Source organism: Dendroctonus ponderosae, unplaced genomic scaffold (genome assembly GCF_020466585.1).
Source record: "Dendroctonus ponderosae isolate FM_Combo_2020 unplaced genomic scaffold, Dpon_F_20191213v2 Dpon_F_20191213_1, whole genome shotgun sequence".
NCBI lineage: Eukaryota > Metazoa > Arthropoda > Insecta > Coleoptera > Curculionidae > Dendroctonus > Dendroctonus ponderosae.
In genome coordinates this window covers 50,004,321-50,026,262 of record NW_026017110.1, presented here as the reverse complement: position 1 = coordinate 50,026,262, position 21,942 = coordinate 50,004,321, and the positions used below count along the sequence as shown (strand labels likewise).

The window sequence follows — 21,942 nt, the reverse complement described above, 5'->3', positions numbered from 1 at the left end:
AGTTGAAGTTCAGAGTACGGCTCTGTTCAAGGGGGAGTTCTCGGTCGAATCGACTGCTGGACTGGTTTTGGTGGAAGTGTTATTTCGGGCTGGCGTCCTGTTTTGTCGAGGCAGTGAGCCCGAGCGTCCCGATGTGAGTTCGACGTCCTTAAAAAGTCCGTTTCTCAGTGAATAACAAAAAAACAGTCATAATCGGCTGGACGGCGGGTGTGATTCAGCAAAGAGACGGGAATTTAGCGCTGGTTTTGAGTGATTTTGCATCGAAAACAACAATAAGCTGGTAAGCTGGAAAGCCTTGCCTGCATATGCATTCGAAACCTGAATGATTATCACACATTAGAGCATTTATCCTAAAAAAATGGCATCGCAACTCTCTGTTTGATCGGTGTTTATCGCGTTGCTTCGATTCAATTAGCACCTCGCTGATGCCTTTGAAATCACCCATAAAAGACCCAAAACTGCCCCAAATCGCCGACTTTAGAGAGTTTGTTTGTCGCAATCCCTTTTGGAACCAAATTGCACCGTTCACTTTGCATAAATAACCGGAATTTTTTGGCGGAAATTCCACCGAAATCAGGTCAATTTCCAAAGAAAATTTTCGAAGAATTCGCACTGAATACCCAAAGAATTTCAAGGTGATAAAGATATGGCGCTACCTTGGGTTTGTTCCATATACATATGAAACGTGCCGCCAGCAAACACCCCAATGTTTACTCAAGTTTTTATCAAAAAAACAATAGAAGTTTTAGCGGCAATTATCAATTAGGTGCATTTGCCAAGACCGCTGTACCAATCTTAATGGTAAGTAAATGTCACGGAACTGTGTGCGCTTCCATCAAGCCCATTGCTCAAGGCGATTATTTCAATATCTTTGACATTAAAAGGAACTATTTGATTTGTTTGGCAATTCGTTCGGAGGATCTCAAGATTTTCTTTGTGCGAAGTTGATTGGCTTTTCCGCCCAAACAAAATCGTCCGTAAATTCCCTGATGCTGACTTTCAGATGAAACTTTCACGTTTCATAGAGGAAGCCGTACTCTATTCAACGCACAATTGCAAATCTCCCTAAGTCGTATTAATTGTTCAAATCAAGGGCATTGCAGAAATCGCTTGCTGTGGCAAGAATGGCTGGAATTTGACAAATTTTCGTAAAATGCCTGGGGATGGTTACAGTTCGAAACTTTCCCCAGTTAAGGCAGTAGACTTTGGTCTAACCAGAGCAAAAATCGCAGTTCTCTATCTGTGTGGGTTTCGGTGCCATTCATTATTGACTGAACGCTAGTAGAAAAGTTTAAGTACATGAAATTTGACTCAAAAGTAAAAACCCCTTATGACGCCAACAATTTGAAACTTTCGGAGTTTATACAATGTCCACTATCTTTCACCAGTTTCAGATCTCCAGTTGCCTCGCTTTAAACTGCATGAATTATCGAATGCACCCTTGTAGAAACGTCCGCATAAACTTTTGCTCAAACTTGAAAATTGATTCAAGAATACCTGAGGAATTCGAAATCGAAATTTTTCAATTGTTTACCGGAAGAATATGAAACTACTTTCGTGAAAAATCTCACTAATTTGTCCCGGACCTTCAAACCCACAACTTTAAATTCATACATTTGCACTCACTTGAAAAAAAAATCATAACTCTGTAATGGAGGCAGCTGTAAACAGGAAATTTCCCCAGCTTGTAGCAATAATATGAGACTACTTTCGTGGAAAATGTCAATGAAATTGGAGCCCTCACTAAGTTTTCCCGGACCTTCAAACTCAAAACTTTGAATTCATCGCATTTGCAGACTCACTTTAAAAAATTCATAACTCCGTAATGGAGGCAACTGTAAACTGCAAATTTTACCAGCTGGTAGCAAGAATATGAGCCTACACTACTTTCGTGCAAAATGTCAATGAAATCGGATCACTAACTAATTTCTCCCAGATCTTCAAACTCGCAACTTTAAATTCATCACATTTGCAGATTCACTTCAAAAAAATCATAACTCTGTAATAGAGGTAACTGTAAACCGGAAATTTCCCCAGATTGTAGCAAAAATATGAAACTACTGTCGTGCAAAATCTCAATGAAAGCGGAGTCCTCACTAATTTTTCCCGGAGTTTCAAACTCACAACTTTAAATTCATCACATTTGCAGACTCACTTCAAAAAAATCATAACTGTAATAGAGGTAACTGTAAACTGAAGATTTCCCCAGCTTGTAGCAATAATATGAGACTACTTTCGTGGAAAATGTCAATAAAATTGGAGCCCTCACTAAGTTTTCCCGGACCTTCAAACTCAAAACTTTAAATTTATCGCATTTGCAGACTCACTTAAAAATAATCATAACTCTGTAATGGAAGCAACTGTAAACTGGAAATTTCCCCAGGTTGAAGCAATAGTATGAAACTATTTTCGTGCAAAATGTCAATGAATTCGGAGGCCTCACTAATTTTTCCCGGACCTTCAAACTCACAACTTTAAATTAATCACATTTGGAGACCCACTTTAAACAATGCAAAACTCCGCAATGGAGTCAAATCTCAAATGGAAATTTGAGTCAAAACTAAAAACTCCCTGATGATGCCAACAATTCGAAACGTTCGGAGTTTATACAATGTCCACTCCACTAAAAACACCCGCATAAACTTTTAAACATAAAACTTGAAAATTGCCTCAAAAATCCCTAAGGAAGCCAGCAATTCGGAATTTTTTAATTGTTTACCGAATAGAAAGGTCTATAAAATGAGGGATAACAAAATTTGTTAATGATTAAACGAGCGAGTTATGGCGAGTTGAACATTTCTAATTAAAGCGCAAATTTGCAGCAGCAAAAAAAATGAAACGAATTGTCTGTGGGCCGATTTCCGTTTTGGGCGACAATTTTCTAATTAAATTGGCCGCACTGAATTTAATTTAATTGGCGTGTCAATAGAAAATTAAGTGATATAGTGGCCAATCCCGCCTGAATACAGATGGAAAAACAAACAATTAAGTGGATTAATTAGTTAATTGGAGTGGAAAATTGCTACTGCAACACTGACAGGTTTGGGGTCGAAACCTACCTGTACAATGCGTCGGACTTTTCCTGGCCAAACCAGATGTAAAAAGGAAACTGAACGGATTTCTTCAACGTTAGTAAAAGTGGTAAAAGTGCAAATTGAGGTCAATTAGTCTAACAACGAATGTTTCGGGCATTTATTGTGCATGAAACCAGACAAGGCAACTTTACAGCAAAGAAAAGAGTTTAAAAAGCCATCGAAAATTCACTGGACCGGGCTAAAATAACATTACAGCATATTTATCAACTTCCGTTTCCTTGCAGCTGGTTTATCACTGGCGGCGATTAAAGGACTTAGTTAAATGGGCAGAAACAGTAATCAGGGCAAGTTTAAAACACACTGAACCGTGCCAGAATGTCCAAAGCAGTAAGTAAGTTGCAACAAATATGCATACACGATCTTCTTTGGCAATCAGTAATCGGTTTTAGTCTAATAATTAGTCGTGAAGCGAAGACTTTCCATACACCACAAGGCAGTGAGTTTATCGAAGTTTTGCATTTTTTTGCTTCGGCTGAGTAACAATGCATTCTGCTGCTATCAACGACCTTCCCAACATTGTTAAGTATTCCTTCGGCGCACCGATTGCAACGTGCCAATAATAAAAAATTCCATCGAATTGATCATGAGGCAAAGGAAATCCCAATTTAGACGGACAAACTTCCAGTTAGTCACGAGGATTCATTTTTAATGTTTATTGCTATCAACAAGCAATAATGGATTTTGGGTGGCAATCGGCTGATTTTATTCGCGATTCTTCAGGAAAACCCAATTTTTCACTAAAGATTCACTCGGTTAAAAAGTGAAGAAATCGCAAATGATAACGGCACTTGGGAATTTGGTATTCACCGTATAGAACTGGCCATGCAGGCGATTGTAATGATGATACTTAAAAATTATCGAAAGGCATTTATTAACTGTGGGAGCAAAAGGTAAATTGCCGTGGCCAGCCGTTGACCGCTGGCTAACATAACTGTAACTCGATTTGAAATTTGAAATCTTATTAGAAAAATCCAAATTGCTTTCGAGCTAATTTATGCAGCACCGTGGCAGAATCTTCGGCTAATTAGTAGCTGATTTGAATTTAACGAGCCGCTTTTTCCACTGAAACTGATCCATGCCCCTCGAGCGCCTTCCAAAAGCAATTTTACCTTCAGTGATTGAAATAACGCAAATTATTGCTTCGAATTAGCAATTAACTTCCGAACAAGAAAAAATTTCCGCCTTTTCAGCCAAGTGAAGATTCGAGCTGCAATCTAGAGAAAACTGCATTTATGTAAAACCGCTCACATCACAGAAACACAAAATCACTTGGAAAAATTCCCAACTCTGCAATGAGGTGACGCGTCTAATTGAAATTTTCAGCGGTTTTAGAAAAAAATATTTGGCTGCATTCGTGGAGAAACCGAATTAAATTTGAGCCCTCACTGATCTTTGAAATTTTGGAAATTCCTCACATTTGCACTCACTCAAAAAAATTCACAACAATCAAATCGAGTGAGGTTTTGAATTCAAATTTGCATCGCGTTTAGCAATAGTCAGGCTGCTATCGTGAAATTTAATCAAATCTGAGCTCCCATTGATCTTTGCAAAGAATCTACGTATCAAATTCTTCACATTTGCAGACTAACTTTGAAAAATTTAGAACTCTGCAACGGAGCTATCTGTAAAATGGAAATTTCCCCAGCTTGTAGCAAATATATGAAACAATTTTCGTGTAAATTCTCAATGAAATCGGAGCACTCAGTAATTTTATCCAGACTTTCAAACTCACAACTTTAAATTCATCACATTTGCAGACTCACTTCAAAAAAATCATAACTCTGTAATGGAGGCAACTGTAAACTGAAAATTTCCCCGGCTTATAGCAAAGATATGAAACTATTTTCGTGTAAAATCTCAATGAAATCGGAGCCCTCACCTAATTTTTCCCGGACCTTCAAACTCACAACTTTAAATTCATCACATTGGCACTGTAATGGAGACAACTGTAAACTGGAAATTTCCCCAGAAACTACTTTCGTGGAAAATCTCAATAAGAGTGGATTCCTCACTAATTTTTCCCGGACCTTCAAACTCACAAATGTAAATTCATCATATTTACAGACTCACTTAAAACTTCCTTACTCCCCCGAACCCACCGAAATGTATACTTTTTTTCACAATAGACAGGAAAAACGCCGCGCTACTTTCATGGAAAAACTCTTAAGCCCTCACTACCTCAAATCTTCTAATGCCTCACTCCAAACCAAAAAAAATGCGCAGCCCAGGCGGCATTAAATTTTAACAATTGTTCGTAGCCCATATGATATAAAAGACTTTTCCTGCCAGGTCAATTCCGACAAAGCTCAGTAAGTGCAGGGGGAGCATTTGAACTTCATCTAAAAGTCGTTTTTCTCGTTATGTATTCATCGCCGGCCATATGCTGCCCATAACGGCAAAAAACTAGTGCATATAATGAATGTTAAATCAGCTCTATTATGTTGTCCAACGTCTTAAGACATGTAAAACACTTTGGCAAGGCTTCCAGTCGCATTTTACAAGCTTTTACCATACGCGAATTTCAGCAGAGGCAAAGCAGTAGTGACATTGCAAGAACCAGCTTGGCGCAATCACCTTGATGATGACGAAACCCACCGAAATTCATTAAAAATCTTCATTCTTGCGATATAAACAAAAGATAGTCGATAATAATAGCACTTAGCTTATTTGCTTACGAATGGCCTTCAGAAGAATGAAGACCTTTGCTTTGCTAACTTTTAGTGTTTGGTTTCGTTTGATCAACATTTGGGGCCCGGATGGCCTTAGAACGAGTTACATACATTTTAAATTGTTTTTCGTCGATTTGTCGTTTGTCATTGATATTTCCGCAAGTTTTTGTCACTAGTTTAGTGCCAGTTTGTTCAGGCAAGGCCGCCAGGATTTAATGTTTGAATGCGACTTTTTATTGCCCAATAATACGGGATCATTCTGCGCCAGCATGTTTGATCAATGTCTTCATTAAAACGGGCTTTCAAAGGTTATCCACTGTTAATGTTTATTCAATGCAAACAAATTTCCTAATTAGCCACGTAAATCGCTAATCAATAGACTTCCGAACGTTAAGAGGAGGCTGCTAATAAGGTAATGAGTTTTTTTTTAATGGCAAGATAAGATCCAAAATCAGACAGGAAAAAGTGAGCTCTTGAGCGGCTGATGCGAACACCAGGAAACCCGTAGAGACGAAGAGTTGAAGACCCCAAAAAACACTTCTTGTCTTCTAATCTAGAGATTAATCTTATAAAAATATTTCAATCTCGAGCCAAATTTCTTCTAGACATTTCTACAAGAGTTCATTCAATAATTCATACAGCCGAAACCGAGAAAGATAGAGAATTGAAAAATTTCCGGTAGATAGTAATATTCATCCACTAAATGTGCACTAAAAGTTTCGAATCGAGGGCTTCATCAGAGATTTTTGGAGAATTTTTCAAACTTGAGCCAATTTCACAAACATTTCTATAAATTGAAGAATTCATTGAGACGAAAGTAAGACACAAATATCATTGCTTATTCGGTGTCAGATAGGCAGGGTCCTTGGTATATAATAATTAAAATAATGAAATAAAATAAAATAGTAATTTCGATTTGCCTTCAGCAGGGGGTTTGGGGAAATTTTCCATTTTTACTTTTGGCAATAGATATCCTAAGTCCACTTCCAGAAGTTTTCAACTCAGAGCGTTTTTTATACAGACTGTAGACACTTCCTCAAGAGTGCATTCAGCCAAAACCCAGATAGATAGACTAATGAAATGTTTGCAAGTGATAGACCATATTCCATTGTCTATTCAGAGAAAGTTTCGAATCTGTAGGTTCATCAGCGAATTTTATAAAAATGTTGAAACTCGAGCCAAATTTCATGCATACATTTCCCCGCAAGTTTCCGTTCAATAATTCGTGAAGTTAACCGAACGGTACGTCATTAATACGGTGTTAACTGAGGCACAAAGCTCAGAAATGGTGGTTCAACACAATTAACATCGTTCCTCCAATTGTTGGGCGCTGATGCGACATCGGACTAATTGGAAGAGTCAACAATGTAAAGCAACATTCGTTGAATTGTGAAGAGATCATCATTCACACCTCTTAAAGGCGTGTCTTTAATGGCAATTCTCAACTAGTTTTACAAACTATCGTAGATTTTGGGACATTTTTTCATCGGCCAGATGTGCACCGAGTGTGTGAACCACTTTATTGTTCCAATCTTAAGAGTCTCATTCAGGCACTGTCTTTGCCATATGTTTTCGCCTTTGTGTGGTCGACGTTCTTAATGTGGAAGCCGCATATTTTTAAGTGTTGTTAACTTTACTAAAATTAGCTGCAGATCAACAGCAGCAGCAGCAGCAGCAGCAGCAGCAGCAGCAGTGGCGTAACATTCATTTGAACATTCCCATGGACTTAATGTTGTTTAAGCGACGTTTCGTGCACGAAATTATTAAAAAGTTGTTCAGGTAATTGCGACAAATGCGACGTCCTGGCAAACTCCCAAGGACTTGCTGTCTGTCGCGAAGGTTTTGTATCGAAACCGATCAGCTGCAGTGTGGTTTCTTGCCAAAAGTTCCCGCATTCGAATGAAATTCCACGTTTTCAAACAAAAAATCCAACCACGGAAACCCTTCGCATACAAAATCGGGACATTCTTCGAAGACGAGTCAGTATCTAAAATACGTTTGAACATCACCGCAAGCAAGGATTTCGGCAAGGCCGTTCTTCAAATCCCCAGTAGTTTGCCGTTTAATTGCCGATTTAATTGAAAACATCATTAACCGATGAGTAAACATCGATCGATTAAGACCAGCTCGCGTGAAAATGCCGACCTTCGAATCCATTGTTTATCCGCCGATTTATCATCATCCATAATATTCATTTTGCTAATTTTTCTGTAAACTTTTATGGGATTCGTGCCGGAACCGGGAAATTTACATTCAAACCGCACGTGTTATTGGAGGTTCGCTTCGAATTTCGGCCTGGGCAGTTAGTTTATTGAATTGCCCTCTTCCTCAATTAATCAACCACACACTTTTCTTTACGTTCTAAATATCGAAAATTACATAGAGGCCGAGAGCGAGCTTTTGCCATTATTAAATTGAGGCAGCTGCACGTTAGAATGCCTCAAAGTAGGTCGTATGTCTGTTTGAAATTTAGCCTGATTCAAAGCAAGATCTTTTGTAAGGGAAGAATTTACAAAAATTACGAAGAAACCAGCAGACGTAAAAGACGATATTTGGCATCCTTAAATAGAGAAAACTCCACTCTATAATTTTTCAAACTTTGATTTCTTTGGCAGGTTTGACCAGACTTTGAGAATTTTTTTAAATTGCGACTTGTCAAGAGTCGATTAAAGGCAAGAAACAACCAGCAGGTATACAAATCTATATTTAGCACGCTCGAATAGAAAACTCCTCTCCGTAGTTCCTCAAACTTTGATTTCGATGGCAGGTTTGACTTGATTTTGAGATTTTTTTAAATTACGACTTGTCAAGAACGGATGTAAGGCAAGAAAATCTCTAGAGCGCATTTAAAAAAAATAACTACGATAAAACCAGCCGTAAAACAGAGCTGTCGTAAAAATGTCCAAAAATTTGACTTCTACGGCAAATTGGACCTGATTTTCAGAGTTTTTAAAACACGTCTTGTTAAGAGCAGATTTAAGATAAAGAAATCCTCAAAGCGCATTTGAAAAAATGACTACCACAAAACCAGCGTCGATAGAGGACTGCTTTTACCACCCTTCACTCCATTGTATATATTCTCAACGTTTGATTTCGATCGCAAGTTTGAACAGATTTTGGCAAATTTGTAAACTATGCGGACTCAATGTAAAAAATCTGTGAAGCGCATTAAAAAAAAGCACTACCAAAAAACCAGCACAGGCAAAGGGATGTTTTTGACACCCTTAAATAGAGAAAACTCCACTTCATAGTTCCTCAAAGTTTGATTTCTGTGGCAAGTTGGACTTGATTTCGAGAATTTCTTTAATTACGACACGTCGAGCGGATTCAAGACAAAAAATGTGCAGGGCGCAGTAAAAAAATAACTACGAAAAAATCGGCAGGGTTAGAACGTTGTGTTTAGCACCTTCAAATAGAGAAAACTCCACTCTATAATTCCTCAAAGTTTCATTTCTATCACGGGTTTAACTTGATTTTGAAATTTTTTTAAAAATACGACTTGTCAAGAACGATTTGAAGACAAGAAAATCAGGAAAACGCATTTAAAAAAAAAAAGAAGCCGCAGAGGGAAGAGAGCGGTTTTTAGCGCAATGAAATAGAGAAAAGCCCACTTCATATTCCTCTAAGTTTGATTTCTATCGCAGGTTTGACTTGATTTTGAGAATTAAAAAAAAACACGACTTGCCAAGAGCGGATTCAAGGCAATAAAATCTAAACACCGCAGTAAAAAAAACCACAAAAAAAACAACAAGAATAGCGAGCTGTTTTTAGTACCAGCAAATAGAGAAAACTCCACTCCAAAATGCCTCAGTTTGATTTCTACGGCAAATTTGACCTGATTGGGAGAGTTTTTAAAACACGGTGCGTCAAGAGCAGATTTTAGACAGAAAATCCTCAAGACGCATTTGAAAAAATTACTACCACAAAACCAGCATCGATAGAGGACTGCTTGTAGCGCCCTTAAATAAAGAAAGATCCATTCTATATATTCTGAACGTTTGATATCGATGGCGAATTTGAGCAGATTTTGATAAATTTGTAAACTATTAATGTAAAACTCAATGTAAAAAATCTGAAAAGCGCATTAAAAAAATCACTACAAAAAACCAGCACATGCAGAGCGAATTTTTTGGCACCCTTAAATAGAGAAAACTCCATTCCATAGTTGCTCAAAGTTTGATTTCTATCGCAGGTTTGACTTGATTCCGTAAATTTTTTAAATTACCACTCGTCAAGAGCGGATTCAAGGCAAGAAAATCTGCAGAGCGCATTTAAAAAAAATAACCACGAAAAAACCAGTCGTAAAACAGAGCTGTTTTCAGCACCATAAAATAGATAAAGTTCCACTCCAAAATGTCTCAAAGTTTGATTTCTACGGCAAATTGGACCTGATTTTCAGAGTTTTTAAAACACGACTGGTTAAGAGCAGATTTAAGTCAAAAAATCCTCAAGGCGCATTTGAAAAAATGACTACCACAAAACCAGCAGCGATAGAGAACTGCTTTTACCACCCTTAAATAGAGAGATAATCCACTCTATATATTATCAACGTTTGATTTTGATGGCGAGTTTGAGAAGGTTTTGGCAAATTTGTAAACTGTGCGTTGTTAAGAGCGGACTTTAAGTTAAGAAAATCACGACCAAAAAACCAGAACAGGCAGAGGGATGTTTTTGGCACCTTTAAATAGAGAAAAATCCACTCTATAAAGCCGCAGAACCTGTTTAAAATTAGACTTTCAGGTTAATTTTGACAAACATTGGAAATGAGGTTGCTCCACAGCTGAAACTCATTTGCATCTAAAATTCGCTGTGAATTCGAATGCCCTTATTATATCATCTTGATGAGCATCGGATGACTTCCTTATCGCATTCAACACCAATCACTTGCGTAAAAACCACGTAATCAAGCCGTTTATCTGAAAAATTCCATTATATAAACACGAGGAACCCGAAGATAGCAAACAAATGAAGAGAATACGGACCGTTTCGCCGAAGAACCATCCGTCCAGGGATTAATTAGCTGCAAAAGCCATGGATGGATTCAAATGGTACCCGCGTGCTAATGACGTATCGCCCATCGACCTGTTTCAACCCATGGCGAAGACGGAAATACGCAAAGCCACGAGAAAAAAAATGCGACCCATTAGATAATGACCCCAACGAGCATTCATCCGTTTTTCGAATAGCCCATCTTCAATGGTCACTGCCTAGATCTTCGGAGTCGTGAAAGGCGAGTCGAAGAACAAGCAGAACCGGGTACCGACAGTGGTACCAACAACAGTGCAGTTCGGGCGGGCTTGTCGATCGGTCGCTTTGCAACTTTTGTTCGGATTTGCAACCAGAGAGTGATTGATGTGGATGAAGACTGACCGAAGTGGCTACTAGGAGCCTGCTTGAGACCAGGTACCGATTGAACGCTCCAGAATTACTCTATAGAGGATTTGCTCCTATTTTCCCAGCAAGCAAATTATGACCAAAAATTGTCCAAATTCGACCCCGATTTTGTCGCTAATTAAACAACTAGCGCCTAGATTAGAAAACTTGCGTAGACAATAAATTAAATTGCACAATTGCACCTTAGCTTTGTGCTACGTGCATATTTACTGTTCAAATCCCTGCTAGGTAAACGGAGCAAGGTAAAGGCATAAAAGACGCAACAGCCCGCACATGAGAAATTATTAAATAATCCTCTGCTGATTAATCAATCGGTAATTAGTTCAATTAAAATTACTTAAGTTCCTGGTTAGCGAGATCAAACAAATGCAGTTTACCTCAGCTGATGCAATGCAAGCCCCATTTTTCTTGATCAGATTGCTGTATTATACAGATTAGCTAAACAATTTCTCAGATAATTAGTTTGCATTAATTAAATAGACCAAGGACAGTGGCGCAACGTGACACGGACCAGGAACGTGCCAATCGCCCAAACAGCAACAAATCCCCAACTTTTTGCCCCCCAAAATTGTACCGTGGCAACATTTATGGTCGCCAGTTGAAGAACAAATTCAAGGTCCGCTAAACCGTTCCTTCTTCGTTTCAGGTCTTCGGGTTCTGAGAAGGATGAACTCGAGCAGAACGCACGTCATTGCTTTTCATGAGTTGTGACCAATGGGCCGGCAAAAAACCCACCGTTATTTGCATGTTAGACCGCCTGGACGCAAAAAGACCTTCCATTACTGATTTTGGATGGACGATGACCCATCAGTAATCGAACACACCGCTCTAAGGTAGGCAAAGTGGTGGCGTCTTCTGAACGAAACGCGCCAGATTTCGATGTTGCTACCGCACTACACCGCACGTAAAATATTGATGGGTTCAACTAATCATCCATCAATCAACCGGGCGATTAACCTGTTTGAATAATTCAATAACAAGAATGTGGTAATAATGCGACAACGCTTAGCAAAGAGATTGTTTGCGGTAGAATGGGCATGGTTAAGTGCAACGAAAGTCCTATAAATTAGGTTCTATTGGGCTTTCTTTAAATAAACCTTGAATATTTTTTGCGATTTTTCCTGCAGTTAAAAGTCCATTCTTTTTCTCCTAAGCTCAGTAGACAATCGCGCTGAAGCTCTAACATGCACGCCCATGTTCAAACGCGACAAAAAATTAGACGGCATTTTTGAATGTTTAAAGACAAAGTCCTGGTTGAACAAGACACAAATTTCCAGCCGATTCCGAGCTCTCATTGATTTTCTACAATTTTCCAAAGTTTCGGCTGTTTAAGTATGAGCCTGTCAAGTGCACGCCGGTGCATAAAAAATCACAATTTACAAATAGATCTTGGAAATTGACTGAAACTTTGAATATTTAAAGAAGACACTCCAGTTGATAAATGCACAAAACTGCTATTGACTCCAAGGGCTCGTTTAGTTTCTACAATTTTTCAAGGTTTGGGTGACCCAAATACAAGCTCCACAATTGCACGTCTGAATCAAAAAAATCACAATTTCCAAATCCGCATAGATCAATGATTCAATTTTTGCAAATTTAAAGACGAAATTCCAGTTGATAACTACGCAAAATTGATTTTTGGAAATTTAAAGACCAAATAGCAGTTGATAAATTGGCGAAATCACAATCGATTTTCAGAGCTCATTATTTTTCTAGAATTTTTCAAAGTTTTGGCAACTCAAGTATCGGCCCCAAATATGCACGCCTGCACCTAAAAATTCACTCTATCCAAAGCAAATAAGTGCTCCAATTTTTGGAAATTTAAAGACGAAATCCCAGTTGATAAAGTGGCGAAATCACAATTGATTCCCGGAGCTGATTATTTTTCTGGAATTTTTCAAAGTTGCGGTTACTCAAATATGAGCCGCAAATGTGCACATCTGGATCAAAAAATACACAATTTGCAAACCCGCACAGATAAATGCCTCAATTTTTGGAAATTTAAAGACAAAATCCCAGTTGATAAATTGGCGAAATCACACTCGATTCCCGGAGCTGATTATTTTTCTAGAATTTTTCAAAGTTCCGGCTACTCAAATATCGGCCCCAAATGTGCCCGCCTGCACCTAAAAATTCACTCTTTCCAAACCCTCACAGATAAATGTCTAATTTTTGCGATATTTAAAGACAAAATCCCAGTTGATAAACTTGTAAAACTACAATTGATTCCACGCCTTCATTTAGATTCTAAGATTTTTCAAAATTTTGATTGCTCAAATAGAAGCTCCAAAATTGCACGTCTGAATCTAAAAATCCATGATTCGCAAACCCGCTCAAATAAATGCCTCAAGTTTTGGATATTTAAAGAAGAAACCCCAACCGATCAACTTGCAAAACTGCAATCGATTTCAAGACCTCATTTATTTTCTAGAATTTTTCAAACTTCCAGTTACTCACATCTGATCCCCAATTGTGGTCACTTGAACCTAAAAATTCACACTGCAAACCCGCACAGATAAATACCTGAAACTTCAAACTTCAAACTTCACTTAATAAATCTAGTCAATCACAATCGATTCCATGACGTTACGGAAATATTGACCCCAAAAGTGCACCTCGGAATCTAAAAATTCACAACACGCAAACCTGCACAGATAACTGGCTGAACTTTTGGATATCGAAAGAAGAAACTCCAATTCATAATCGTACAAAACACGACTTCGATCAGTGGCCGTCTGCATTTTCTACGATTTTTCGAATTTTCAACACCGAATGTTGCAAACCTTGCAGATCCGCCTTGAAAGATGTACAACAATCGGAAAACGTTCATCATCAAAATTCTGATCATCCTGTGCTTGATCTACCTGGCAGTCCACGTAATGTACAGTGGCGGAGGGCCGATGATTAGGGAGCTGCAACAATCCGGCAGAAGTTTGGCAGCTTTGGACACTCAGAACCTCGAAACAGCCCCATTGGTACAAGATGGTAAGTTACAATGTTCCTCATCCTGGCCCTGGTCTGAAGTCAAACGTGGACTTTCTGAGCAGCACCTGCGATCCAACCTCTGGTGCCCAATGCCAGCAAACTGCAGCCACCTCCAGCACGAATGGAGGAGGAAGAGGAACCGCCTCCACCGCCTCATCCGACCGAGCCGCCTCTGACGCTCTTCGAAAAACTGAGGGATATCACCCAGTGCTTGGACAGGCCGCTGGTCCCGAAAACTCAGCAACGCGGAGACTACTGGGTGTTGTATAATTACGTGCGCGCTAAACGGACGTTTAAGTGCGAGGAAACGATCACCTACACGACCCATGCGGACTTCTCCTTCATGGACAACTTGGTGCCATTGCTAGAGAGATGGAGGGCGCCCATCAGCATTGCCCTCCATGCCCCCGGCACCGACTTCGCCCTCACACTGGAATCCATTGCACATTTACGGGACTGTACCAGTGCGTTAGTGCGCGAATTGGTCACTTTTCATATTTATTTCAGCACGAAGCATGTTCCCAAAGAGGTAAGTTTTCAAATTTTACTGGAAAAGCCTGTGCGATTTGAATAGTCAAATGTCTTTTGTAAATTGACAAAAGCTTTGGTTTGGGCGTGATGAATTTATGAAAGTGGGCCAACAGTCGTTTTTCAACTGGAAGTTTGCAAATTCCTCAAAATTCAACCTGACCTCGAATTTAGGCCTGAGTAACACTGTGTTGAGTTGCGCTTTAGAGTTGTTGTCGCTCTCTGAGTTAATGAGTTTTAACTCATGGCCAGTGGCGGAATTTCAATATCTAACAAAAAAAGCCATCAACATATTGCTTATGCGCATACGATTGTTTGAAACTATTTGGTGCAAAACGGGAAAATTCGGAGATTTTGAAGAAACCTAACAAATTTCAGAGCGATGAGGATGACGGGTTTTCCAAATATTGATTATACGCTTTTGCTTTCTCTGAACGTTTCTTGAGAAAACCTAAATTTTGTCGAAAAAAACAAGATAACTTTGTTTCGATTTTGTCCTAGATTCAAAGGTAAAACGGGTATTCGAAAAAGACGATATAGAAGACCAAACTGTAAATACGACGACTTTTCTTGTAAAATCCATCTTTTAACTTTTTTGCATAAAAGACTCTCAGTTTGCTAGTGTTTTCCAGCAAAACGTTAAGAAAAAACGCGTTGTTCTGTTTAGAGAAAGTTTTCTTTAGAAATATTGAAATAAAATTGAAGAAACCGGAATTTAAATAAACCAAATTATTCACAGCGACAAAAGTGACGAGTTTTCCGACTAATTGATTATAAACTTTCACTTGTTCTGTTCGGGGAAATATTTTTGGGAAAAAATCCAGAAAAAAATATTAGGGTTTTGTCCAAATTCGAAGCTGCAAAAGGTTCCAGAAAAAAATTACAAATCTGTTCAGTGGCCGAGTGTTCCAATAAAATTTATTTTATAATTTTCGCAGAAAATACCTGAAGATTGTCGGTATTTTAAGTAAAACTTAAAATAATACGTTTTTTGCGTAGAAAGAATTGCTTAATAGAAACTTTGCCAAAACTGGAAAGCCCTGAAATTTTACAGAAACTTAACAAATCTTCAGAGCGATGAGGGTGGTGAATTTTTCAAAATTATTTTTTGTAAACTTTTGCCCTGTGGCCATGTTTTCAAGATAATCGTAATTACTTTAGGTAAAAACTGAATAAAATTATTTGGTTTTTGTGCCAAATTCGAAGGTGAAACGAGTTTTCTAAAGTTCCCTGCAAACCGATGAATGAGGCAAATTTTCTAATTTAAACTACTAAAATTAATTTTATCGTTATTGGCTGCATTATTGTCAGAAAAGAAGACAATCATCAGAAAATAAAGTTTTTTTGCGTTTTTGATTAAAAACTTTTAGTTTTGTGATCGGTTTTTGAGAAAATATATTATGATATATTAAAAATAATTTCCGATAAAAAACGGAAGAAATTTATTTTCGTTTTTGTCCCGAATTCGACGCTGAAAAAAGTGTTTGTAAAATTCCTACAAACCTACAGATTTATCTTGTAAAAAGCAAAGCAAAATAAAATTTTGTCAAAACTAAAAAAACACTTTTTTAAACAAACAAAACAATTTTTTTCAGAGGAATGGCAGTGTTGAGTTTTCCAAATAATTATTATAAACTTTCGCTTATTCAGTTCGTTTTTTGACAAAAAATTATTTGATTTTGGTCTTGGTTTTTTATAAAGCGGCCAAAGGAGGCGAGTGTTTTAATAAAATTTATTTCATATTTCATAACCCATTTGCGCAGCACTGCGCCAACTCCTAAAAATGCATTGAGTTACCCAGGCCTACTCGAATTGGCAAAAAATTTGCACCATTTGAAAGGTGGAGTGTCTTTTATAATCAGACAAAATGGCAAGTTCCTACTTGCTCTGGCTTGGGCGCAATGAATTTATAAAAGTGACTGCTTGCCAGCAATGATGCTTGTTCAGATTAACAAGACTGAGCATTGGTGTTGAAAGCGTGAAAAGCGAAACGTTCTGTTGTTTTTTAAATGATCGAAAAATACCAGGCAATTGAGTCAATTAAGTTGAGCCATTGTAGAAAAGTTAAACGCTCTGTGGCGCCCGCATTATCGGTTCAGTTTAATTGTCTTTGGGGCCATGCGGGGGTCTGGCAATTAAATTCCCAACGCGCATTTGTATTATTTTACACAGTTTTTCATAGAAAGCTGTTTGGTCTACTCGTTGATCGTGGAATGTGTTCTTCGTTGCTACAATCCCATGAAATTTCGCATTCAGTTTCCCATGCTCGAGGACCGGTTGAATGACATGTTAAGGAGACCTACCAATATAAAATAGCTGTAAATTATAACGAATTTAAACTACGGGAATTCTGTATATTATGAAGAGATATTAACGCGCGGTTTTATCGGCCAGTCGCCAACCAGGACCAGCGTCCGATCAATAACCAGATGAAAAACTCAGGGAAAAAACGCACGTAAAGGGCACCAGTTCAGTTTGAACCTTTTTTCATGCCCTCTAAGCAACCGGTCTTTGTCCACTCTTCGGCAATTTCCTCTCTGATAAATCGTTGCATGTTTCATCAGGCCTTAGAGCGTTTTGCTTCGTGGCGACTGAAAGTAATTAATGGAACAGGGAAAACATGGGAACAGGGCAGCCATCAATACGAATTAAGCGTTCATTTCCATTAAAAATAGATTAAAAACGCCGCTTTCCTGCAGCACCAGCGTCGAGAAGATTGCCGCGAGAAAGCTAACTGTATTCGCTGCAGGAATGCGAGGAATCTTCATTGATCAATCAATCGGTGTTTTCAGCGGGAAAAAATTAAAAAGGAAAATTGTGGGCTTTGGCAATTCTATAGCAATGAAACAAGCCCAAGACAAAGAGATAGTACCTATAATGCTTCGCACTGTTTAAGCTGCTGGTAAAAGGTAGCGGTGTCATTGGGAATAAGTAATTCAGTCAAGGCGTAAAACTGAAAGCGAATATTATGCGACGCTATTAAGAGATTTTCGACTGTTGGCAAGGTTCTCGCTTGATGTGGAGGAAGTGATTGTGACAGGAAAGCCTTGAAATTAAGCTCGATTTCCCGATTGTTTCAGGTTCCAAAACACTCCCGCGTGTTTCCGGAGCCCTACAATTGCTCACTCACCCCGCCCTACCTCAACGTCTCCTCTGAGCAGATGTACAAGGCTCAAAAAAAGCTGCTGTATCCAGTTAACGTAGGTCGAAATGTCGCTCGCGAAACCGCCCAGACTTACTACATTCTAGCGTCGGACATTGAGCTCTATCCTAGTCCTAACATTAGCTCTAAGTTCCTAGACTTAATCGCCACCAATACGGGGCCGCTGCTCAGCAAGAACCCCAAGGTGTTTCCTTTGCACCTCTTTGAGGTCAGTGCCAATTCTACGGTGCCAGAAAGCAAGACAATGCTGAAAGACATGCTGGGCAATGGTAGGTGGAGCGCAAAAATCCAAACTCCATCCAGGAATCATGGGATTTGCTTTCGCAGGTACAGCCTTGCCGTTCCACAAGAAACTATGCCCAGGCTGCCATAATATTCCTAAAGCAAAGGAGTGGCAACTAGCGCCAGTCTCAGAAAATCTGCACGTGTTCCATGTGGGCAAAAGAAACGGACGCTTCGTCCACTGGGAGCCGATTTTCATCGGAACCCACAACGATCCGCTCTACGACGAACGACTCAGCTGGGAGGGAAAGAGCGACAAAATGACGCAGGTAATTCCTCAATCCGGCCCGTCGCCCAGTCTAATGTTTCCCTCCTAGGGCTATGCGCTTTGCGTGCTCAACTACGACTTCCTGATCCTGGATAACGCGTTTCTGGTCCACAAGCCAGGCATCAAAATATACAAGAAGGACGCAAAAAGGGCGATGCTGGCCGGCAAAACCAACCAGCTGATCAAGAAGATTATTTTCCCGGAGCTAAAGGTACTCTACGGAGTGCGAAAGGGATGCGCCGTTTGAATCCAACTAATACATAGTTTCGGGCCATAATTCCAGCCAACCAAGCATGGACGTACATGTGTATTCTTAAGCTAACTACTCTAAACTATTGTGATTATCCCATTATTTTAAGCTCCGAAGACGGTTCACTGTGCGCATATATTTTAGATACAAAACGAGTAAATTCGAAGCAGGGTATGATGCAAAAAATATTATGGGAAGAGTTAGGCTTTGGGGCCATTGCTTGAAGCTGATACACAGTTTTTTCGATTCTATCGCGCGGCCTACAAGCCTAAAACTCCTATCCGTTTCGGGCAATAGTATTATATATAGGTTGTTCGGGCTTTCAGCCCGAACGATTTCAACAAAATTATTGCTCGAAATCTAAGCAAATATAGCTTTTTAATGGACGAGCCAAACTCCTGTGTGCGACACTGTATATCTGTATATTCCTATTTTTGTACATAGAATAGACTGTTTAGGATATAGGGGACACTTATCGGTGTTTTATCTAGGACTTTGCATATACTGGGTGACCAGCCGAACGTTGGCTCTAACATTTTAACTCGCCCTGAAATTGACCACTTTCACTTACACCGGTATGTCCAAAGGGCCTCTAGGCAGTGTTTCTTCGAGTTTTTCACTGATTTTCACTCGATTGTAACAGAAATAGCCCGAAAACGAACATTAAAAATACTGTGACACACGGAACTTTCAAGTTGACACTGGTTTGTCAGTTTAGTGAACAACAGTTGGCGGCAAATTCAAAATCCCGGCCGCTTTCACTCAGAATCAAAAGTTTACTTGCCTGGGTTTGTTCAAACGGCTTCTAGCTAAACTGATTTCGGGTTTTTCACTAATTTTCACCAGATTTTAGTGTTAAATAGCAAAAAAAACGAACAGTAAAATCAGTCACTGTGACACACGGAACTTGTCAATCGCAGTTGGCGGTAAATTCAAAATCCCACTAATTTCCACTCAAAATTAAAAAAAATATTGCCGTTTAATTATTAATCTGTCCACTCGGCATTAAAAACTCAAGTTTTCAAGGCGTCGCTGGTCCCTAGAGCGGGTGCAAACAACCCATTAAACCAGTGCTCATTTAATTTATTTTAGGCGATAGTGCTTAGTTGTTTAGGTTAATTTTCCTGTTTCCAAACAATCTGGCTTTATTAGTCTTCCGTGCCTTACACAACGCTGTAATCGATGTCGTTAGAACCCAGTTACAGACCAAAAATGATTTTTCTATCGATCGAGGACGTTATTTAATTGAAAACAAAAAACCGTACTGTGAACTACTCGATTTAGTGTTTTATTGCTATTGTCCCTTAGTCTCGGGCCTGGGGTGGAAAAAACATCAGAATGTTGGGCAAGGAAAGCGCACCGTGTAAACAACTCGATATATTTCTAATAACCTACACGTTCCTCCATAACAAGCGAAAACAAAGCACCATTTAACTAGAGCCGTTCCAACGAAGGACTACAAACCTTCACCCACGGCCAGAGATTGCGCGTGTTCCTCCTTCCTGGTTGGTACGGCCTTTTTCTCCAAAGTGGTTCCTTCTAGGGTGCCGTGATGCTTCACCATGTGGTCCCGCAAGTAGTATCGTCGGATGAAGCCTTTGGCGCAAACTGGACACTTATGCGGCCGCTCTTCAGTGTGCACCTGCAAACGAGTGTTTTTTTTGCGTTTTTCATTGCGCCCAAGAACCTCCTACCATTGTATGGTACTGCAGATGGACTTTGGTGCTGAATCTCTTGTCGCAGTAGCTGCAAGCGAATGGTTTCTCGCCGGTGTGGACGGATTGGTGTCGCTGCAAGTCACATTTTTTTATAAACGCCTTATCGCATTGATCGCAGGGAAATGGTCGTTCACCTGTAAATTATTTACTACACATTTGGGTGCCTGATAAGCGGTTGCGAGTATTACCAGTATGGATCATCCGGTGCCAGTCCAAATGACTTTGGGCCCCGAAGGACTTACCGCACACATCGCACGCATAAGGGCGCTCCTTGCTGTGCGTTCGGACGTGGAAGTTTAGACCTGAAAAGCGAGTTTTAGAGACAAGCGGAAAAGTTTGCTGTGGATTTTACCTGTTCTATTGCTGAAGGATTTCCCGCATAGGTTGCACAAATAGGGCTTCACCCCGGTGTGGGTGCGTAGATGAATATTCAAGTTGTTCGATGATGGGAAGCGCTTCTGGCAGATTTCACACTGATAGTTCTTTTCACCTGGAAACCAAAGGGACACCCAGAACTGACTAATTGCCATGAATCCCCCATTGTGAAGCCTTACCGGTATGCACTCTGGTATGCCTGTTGAGGCAGCCTTGGGAGTTGAAGCCTTTGCCGCATAAGGTGCAGAGAAACTGGCCCTTAAACTTGTGCCGTTTCAAGTGCACGTTCAGAATGTACTTCGACTTAAAGGTCTTGTTGCAAGTGGTGCAGACGGCCGGATCTATCGTCACTTCCTGATCCTTTTCCACGCATCCAGGATGTTCCTCCGGGATGTGCATGCTGCTTTCGATGGCTGCCGATGGCCGCTTTTTTCCCAGCCCATCATTGCTTTGATCGCTCAACTCATCGGAGATTTTCAACGAGCCCAAATCGATGTCCGCCTCATTCACCTGCAGGTTTATTAAGTGAAGAGCCACGCTCCTAATACTGCAAGAGGTAAATGCAATACCTTTAAATCTAGAGGCTCGCTGTCCAAAAACCTGTTGCAAAGCTCGGATTTAACGAAAAGGGGCGACCTGGGGGTGTCCAACGGACGTACAGCAAAGTTCAAAGGGTTGAGGGGCAGATCTTTGGGCGCCAATGGGCTGATGGTGGTGTTGCGCTCATCAAACGGGCCGAGATGCTTCTTGAGCACCGACTCGGACTTCTCCACCTGTAGCTTGAACTTGTAGAAGGCTCGCAACTGATCCAAACAGTTGGAGCAGATCTCCTGAGGAAACCCTTTGTGAATCTGCAACGTAAGAGATTGTGGCGCAGATAAGGCGACTAGGGGAAGCTAACCTTCACTTCGTGCACGAAATTCAGCAGCTCGAGCACTGAGATGCTGTTGTTATCCACTCGAATCTTCTCCTCGTCGATTTTCTTGCGATAGTTTTGATTGTTCATGCAGGTTCTGCAGATGTTCTTGAAATCTACCACGTTTTTGTACGCTGACAGGTCCATGTTCAAACTAACGTTATCTATTACTATTCATTTCTATGGATTAATTAATTGATAAGCTTTATAAACGAATTTAACTATATAATCAGCACATTGTTATGACTTTGGATACAGCTGACGATGACATTCTCAGCTGTTGCAGGGCTGCCAACAAG

At 39.8% G+C, this 21,942-nt stretch overlaps 2 protein-coding genes across 2 annotated transcripts; one reads left to right on the top strand and one right to left on the bottom strand.

Annotated features, from left to right (window-relative positions):
- The first annotated feature begins 76 nt into the window (after positions 1-76).
- LOC109543415 (beta-1,4-glucuronyltransferase 1) lies at positions 77-19,913 on the top strand. Its single transcript, XM_019913125.2, has 7 exons — positions 77-280; positions 11,805-11,991; positions 13,949-14,143; positions 14,206-14,672; positions 17,752-18,103; positions 18,162-18,385; positions 18,434-19,913. Exons 3-7 carry the CDS (start codon positions 13,963-13,965, stop codon positions 18,629-18,631), a joined length of 1,422 nt encoding a protein of 473 aa, XP_019768684.1. The 5' UTR covers positions 77-280; positions 11,805-11,991; positions 13,949-13,962; the 3' UTR covers positions 18,632-19,913.
- Positions 19,914-19,996: 83 nt separating this feature from the next.
- LOC109543384 (gastrula zinc finger protein XlCGF57.1) lies at positions 19,997-21,941 on the bottom strand. Its single transcript, XM_048661342.1, has 7 exons — positions 21,629-21,941; positions 21,297-21,578; positions 20,907-21,237; positions 20,705-20,842; positions 20,541-20,654; positions 20,329-20,486; positions 19,997-20,276 (listed from the first exon to the last, which is right to left on the bottom strand). Exons 1-7 carry the CDS (start codon positions 21,788-21,790, stop codon positions 20,091-20,093), a joined length of 1,371 nt encoding a protein of 456 aa, XP_048517299.1. The 5' UTR covers positions 21,791-21,941; the 3' UTR covers positions 19,997-20,090.
- Position 21,942: the final 1 nt, after the last annotated feature.

Coding starts and splice junctions, on each gene's coding strand:
- LOC109543415 (XM_019913125.2), top strand. CDS start 13,963: ATGTACAACAATCGGAAAACGTTCATCATCAAAATTCTGATCATCCTG. Junction 14,144..14,205: donor AGCCCCATTGGTACAAGATG/GTAAGTTACAAT, acceptor CTTTCTGAGCAG/CACCTGCGATCCAACCTCTG. Junction 14,673..17,751: donor CGAAGCATGTTCCCAAAGAG/GTAAGTTTTCAA, acceptor CGATTGTTTCAG/GTTCCAAAACACTCCCGCGT.
- LOC109543384 (XM_048661342.1), bottom strand. CDS start 21,790: ATGGACCTGTCAGCGTACAAAAACGTGGTAGATTTCAAGAACATCTGC. Junction 21,238..21,296: donor GCGAGCCTCTAGATTTAAAG/GTATTGCATTTA, acceptor ATAAACCTGCAG/GTGAATGAGGCGGACATCGA. Junction 20,487..20,540: donor GCACCGGATGATCCATACTG/GTAATACTCGCA, acceptor AATAATTTACAG/GTGAACGACCATTTCCCTGC.